Genomic DNA, 6,058 nt, shown 5'->3' with positions numbered 1-6,058 from the left:
TGGCGGCCCGGAACGCGGAGCCGCTGTGCCGCTGCCCCTGCCCCTGGGAGGAACCGCGCCACCCGCGCCCCGGGACAGCAGCGCATCCCAGGAGGAGCAGGACGAGGAGGTGGGCCCCCTCTTCCCTCACTTTGCCCCCCCTCAGGGTCCGGGCTGCCGGGCGCCCCCAGCTCTTCATCCTGAGCGCGGGCAGTGGGGAGGGGCGCGTCCTGGCATGGGGGTGGGGTGGGGCAGAGATCCCCGGAAACGCTGCCACAGCCTGGAGTAGTGAGAGGAGCCTCCCCGTGGGCCACTGACTTCCCCGTGGCTGTTATCTCCGTGTGTGTGTCTACATGTGCTGCCTGATAGTGCGCTTTTTAAAATGTCAAAACAGTAAACTCTTGTCAGTATCTGCCTCTGTCGATCTGTGAATGGATGTGATCTGGACATCTTGCATGTCCCAACTAAGATCTTATTCTTCGAAGTGGGCGCCGCTTCCTACCAAAGCGCTTGGCGGGAGGGGGAGTGTGTTGGCGATGGGGTGCGGATGGGATTAGTATCCGCGAAGTTGCGCGTTGGGACTTCAGTGGCGCCGGCCCCTTGGGATTATTCATGGGTGGTTTTGGCGGGTCCTAGTGGCGTACGTCCCACCCTCCCCACCTCCACCCTCCCATCCTCCTGCAGGAGGACTGCCGGAGCTCGGCGGGTGGAGCGAGTGTGCGCGCCTGTAGCTCCCATTCGGACTTTTTCCAGGGTGTCCGGATGCACATTCGTCGCCAGACGGAATAGGGAATGTCCCACCTCTTTTGGGGGACTGTGTCAGTCCTGTTTTCCTGAAAGGATGTTCGTCCAAAACTGTGGGTCGCTTTGGTATCCTCTTGACTGCTTTCTGTGGCTTTTTTTCTGCCTCTGGAGGACAGTAAGGAGGCTTAAGATTCTTCATGTTTTTAAGATTGTTTTGAACGCTTCTTATAGGAAGTCTTGATCAGGCAAAGCCATTCATAAAACATCACCCTAACATAGCCTTCTCGTGAAGTTAATTCCTCAGCGCCAGAGTGGGGTTTTTCTCATTTCTGATGGGGTTAGCTTTAGTTAAGAAATTGGCATTGTCCCTCAGAAGAAGCAAGCTGAGACCAGTGCCTGGCAGTAGGCACCTGGGGCCCTACCCTGGAGGCAAAGACTGGATCTGGCCACAAGGTCAGAGGAGGTGAGTCCTAGCATGGCAGCGATGGAACAAACCTTAGCTGGTCGTACTTAAGCCTCTGACAGTAACCATTCCCCATTCCGCAATGCCTGGGAGGATGGCAGGATGCTGGACAGGTGTCTGGAGACCTTTATAGAACTGCCTCTGCTCTTGAGTTGTGAAACCTTAGGTGAGTCGTTTCACTCCTCAGGTTCAGTTTATATAATCTGTAAAATGAGGAGTTTGAACTAATTAACCTCACGGTCAGGTTCTGTCCACTTTAGTACTCTGCTTTCTGTTTCTTTTTTTTTTTATTACTGTGCTTTAGATGGTTTACAGAGCAAATTAGTTTCTCATTAAATAATTAATATGCATATAGTTTTTTTGACATTGGTTGCCAACCTGTAACATGTCAACACTCTCCCCTTCTTGACCTTAGTTCCCAGTTTCCGTTCGTCCAGCTTTCCTGTCCCCTCCTGCCTTTTTGTCCTTGCCTCTGGACTGGTATGCCCATTTAGTCTAGTATAGGTGGTTGAACTGTGTATATTATTGTTCGTTTTATGGCCTGTCTAATCTTTGGCTGAAGATTGAACCTCAGGAGTGACTTCAATACTGAGTTAAAAGGGTGTCAGGGGGTCATACTGTTGGGGTTTCTCCAGTCTCTGTCAGACCAGTAAGTTGGGTCTTTTTTTGTGAGTTTGAATTTTGTTCTACATTTTTCTCCAGCTCTGTCCAGAACCCTCCACTCCCTATTTCTGATCTGAACTTGAGGATGGAGTCAGAGTGATGCTGGAACTGTTATCTGAGTGGTGGGATGTTAGGGATTGGCTGATAACACCCACCATAAAGCTGCCAGCTGGCAGAGAAATGACCAAACCCTGTACAGTACTGGTGTTCCTGGCTGGTTACATCTCTCTTTGAAGGTGCCAGGCATGTGTGATGTCTGCCTCAGCTTTCATAGTTGAACACACATGTCACTGGGAGCTGGGGGTATACCCTAACTTAATGACTTACCACGAGATCCTAATTAAATGTTGTTATTGGTGGAGAAGATGATAGAGCCCGTTGCTCTGTGTTTTCTGTTTTGATAGGCGGTGCTTGTGCTTAAGTGATGTGGTCTTGGAGATCCCGGGATGTGGGGTGGGGGTGGAGGGGAGGAACGGGATCTTCTCACTTTTGATCCTAGTTCTGTAGCCCATTTATTGCCTGGCCTCAGGGCGACAGTGTTTTGCTTTCTTGGAAGCAGATATAATAATAATAGCTTATTTCACAGACAGTGTGGTAAGGATTGGTTGATTGAAACACATTTTGGAGAGTGGAATGAGTAAATAACATTGGTCAATATTTGTGAAATCTCAAAATTAGATGTATACTGATACGGTATTGCAATTTATTGTATAACTTAACCTGTGGCGGGGAGCACTGGATATTGGCTAGAAGTGGAAACCTTGACTTGCTCTGAGAATTTTAAGGTGAAAATAGAAATATGGAGGTTTTCCTCCCCCTCAGGAGGAGAGAAATAACAGTCTCAGTGAAAGCGGCTGAAGTCCATGGCCCATTTTCTGTTTCTTGCACTGATGATGGTATGGTGCAGTGGTTCTTAACCTTTTTGGGGGGATTTTGGGCCTTTTGGAGAATCTGATGAAAGCTGTGAATTCTCTCCTTAGAAAATGCACGCAATTAGAAATACTGTTCCAGAAGGTCCAGGAACACTGCTTAGGAACTCTCAGTTTAGTGGAAAGACCTGGGTTTGATTCCTAGCTCTGCCACCTAAACTCCATGTGGGGTTGTGGATCATTCAACTTCTGGAAGCCCCAGTTTTCTCACCTCTTAAGTGGGAATAATAGCAATAGAGTTGTTAGGCATTTTACACACATTATCTAATTTAATCCTAACACATACAGCATTGAGCATTTAGTAAATATTAGTTTATTTGTGATAAAATTTTGTGAAATGGGAGTATAAGCTTGGTCTGGCCTATTATTTTTATAGTCAGTGTCTTGCTCTAGGACAACTAACACTGTACTAACAATGCGTTGCCATAATACAACCCGATACAAACGATAACTGTCTCCTAGCTGGTCAGTTTATTCCCACTTTATTAGTATAAACTAGGAGACAGTTGTTATTTGTATCACGTTGTGTTATGGCAATGAACTATTAGTGTAGTGTTAGTTGTCCTATAGCAAGACACTAAGTGTAAAGCATTAAAAGGTTTTAGTTCATACCATAAAATGGAAAGGGGTCCATTTAGATTTTAAAATTGTTAGGTCTGTCTGGGAGATTCATTATTTCCAAAGTTCTTTATAGTAACTTTTGCATCAGTTTTGAAAAGCAGCAAATTTCAGGTTTCTAGGTGTTATTCCAGTGCTAATTTTTTGGGAGGGGCAAGCTTGTTAAGCTGTTTTGTATATATCTAGTAATTTCAACAGTCTTTGGCCAGTTTCATGTTTCGTCTTGTTAATATTTGTACAAACTTACAAAGTTCCCATGCACTTAAATCAGCCCTTTAAGCTTTTGGTAGGACCTCTGGTCAGCGGTTAAGTGCTCAGCTGTAAACTCGAAAGTTGGCGGGTTTGAACCCACCCAGACACTTCACGGGAGAAAGACCTGGAGATCTGCTCCTGTAAAGATACAGCCTAGAAAACTCTGTGGGGCAGCTCCACTCTGTTACATGGGGTCTCTGTGAGTCAAAATCAACTTTGACAGTACTTTTCAACCACCGCTACCACGTTTGGTGTCCTGAAAACAATAGTTTAAGATGGCAGTGATTCTAGGTTTTATGTACTTCATGTCGAACACGTGAGACTTAGAGATGGTGTGTGAGTTTTTGTTTAAATAAATGGCATCTGACCTCTGCCACTTGTTCTCAAAGCCTGTGCATATTGAAGGGTAGTAGGCTGCCTTTCTGGTAGGCAAGACGATCCAGATTGGAGGACTATTCCCCAGACAACATTTCTGAGATTTGCCTTTAGGCATTCTGTCCTGTGGAAGGGATGCCTCTAATAAAGTACACGTGTGTGTTTTGTAACTTGTCAGTGAATTCCTTGACGGCAGGAATTTTGTCTTAGTTTGCCTCACACAGTGCCTCAAATTTATTAATAGGGCCTCAGTAAATACGTTGAATGAATGAGAAAAAGTAACATCTATGAAAATAGCTGCACATTTGAAGGGTGGCTATGTGTTGCATTTATTTATTTTGTGTGTTGCAAATTAGGATACTCAAACTTTTAGATCTTTCATCAAGGAAAACCTCATGGATTATGGTGAAAAATGTTATGATCAGTTTTTCTCTGAAAAATTTGAACAAAATAAAATCACTAAGGTTCCACTCAGAACGCTTTTGAAGGGACATGTGTTATTAACTGTGCTTTTCATTGTGTATACTAGAACTTGAAGCTTTCAGGGATTCTTAAAGAGAATGGCAGAAAACGGCTTAGTAGTTGAAAGGATTTTCAACTCAACATAAGGGACTTGTTTTATTGGCATAAATTGGGAAACAGTTTATTTTATTAACAATAGCCACAATTATGGGATGTCTTTAAACTCTTCTATTAAGTGGTACATGAGTATGAGGACTGCTTTTAATATCATTTTTGGTGTGGGAGAATCCCCCATATGATGGTAGTGCCATAGATGAATTTCTAGTATTCATTAGTTAAGAGAATAAATAGCAAAAAGCAACCATGAATTTACTAGAGCTTTTCACTGAATTTATATTTTATTAATCACAGCAGCTACAATTTGAAAAAAAGTACGTGCATAGATCTCGGCATATTTATTATTTAGTCTACTTTTCGACTCATAGCTTCAATCAGTCCTCGAAGAAATACAATTAGAATGCTCCTTAGAAGAGAGGATGGAGATACTTCAGCTTGCTTACTTCAGACACATCATCAGGAAAGACCAACTGCTAGAAAAGGACATCATGTTTAGCAGAGGGTCAGTGAAAATGAGGAAGATCCTCAGTAAGATGAATTGACACAATAGCTGAAACAATGGACTCAAACATACCAATCATCATGAAGAAGATGGTGCAGGGCAGTCAGTTTTGTTCTGTACACATAAGGTCACTATGAGATGGAGCCAACTTGATGGCAGCTAACAATAACAACACTTCAGTAAGGATCAGGAGGCCAGGAGGTCAGTCAGTCAACCAGCCAACCAGCCAGTATATACTGAGCTCGACTCTGTGTGAGACACTAACGTGAGCACTGAAGACGTGAAGGTGGATGAAGCAGAGATAATTTTAATCTCATGGTGCTTATAGGCTAGTGAGGGAGATAGTCATTAAACACATGATCATCAATTAGTTGGTTTCAAGTGTGGCAAATAGGGTACTGGAGAAGAGGCTGTGAGGGAGTATATGACTGCATTGTGTAACTCATTTAATCTGGGAGTTAAGGACTGCCACGCTGAGGAAGTGATGTTTGAGCTGAGATTTAAAGGATGAACAGATGCTAGCTGGGGAAAAGGAAGGGATAAGAGTTGTCCTGGTAGAGGGAACTACTGGCATGGAGGCCCTGAAGTAGGAGAGAGCGTGATGGGTCTGTGGTACTCAGAAGAATACCAGTTATTTGGATTGGAAGGAGAGAAGCAACAAAGTGACATGAGCAGATTTGTATTTTGGGAAGGCTAGGCAACACAAGGAGCCCTGGTGGCACAATGTTTAAGAGCTATGCCTGCTCACCAAAAGATATGCAGTTCGAATCCACCAGCTGCTCTTTGGAAACCCTATGGGGCAGTTCTACTATGTCCTGTAGGGTCGCTGTGGGTTGGAATCGACTTAGGAGCAACAGATTTGTTTTTTTTTTTTTAAGGCAACATGGAAACATGAAACCCACATGTTGGGAACTGCTATACTAGTGTAGCCTGGGTTGTTTGAGGGTTGGAGCT

General features: G+C 44.1%; 1 protein-coding gene across 1 annotated transcript in view; it reads left to right on the top strand.

Moving 5' to 3' along the window:
* Positions 1-6,058, top strand: part of MAST4 (microtubule associated serine/threonine kinase family member 4) — a 755,237-nt gene that overhangs the window by 242 nt on the left and 748,937 nt on the right. The window contains exon 1 of the mRNA XM_023729575.1: positions 1-109. This exon is cut by the window's left edge and continues 242 nt beyond it. Coding sequence (XP_023585343.1) covers positions 1-109 — 109 coding nt within the window. The remainder of the gene's footprint in view (positions 110-6,058) is intronic.

The sequence above is a fragment of the Trichechus manatus genome, unplaced genomic scaffold (assembly GCF_000243295.1).
Source record: "Trichechus manatus latirostris isolate Lorelei unplaced genomic scaffold, TriManLat1.0 scaffold00029, whole genome shotgun sequence".
NCBI classification, from domain to species: domain Eukaryota; kingdom Metazoa; phylum Chordata; class Mammalia; order Sirenia; family Trichechidae; genus Trichechus; species Trichechus manatus.
Note: the sequence above shows the minus strand (reverse complement) of the source record. Positions and strands in the feature narration are given on the sequence as shown.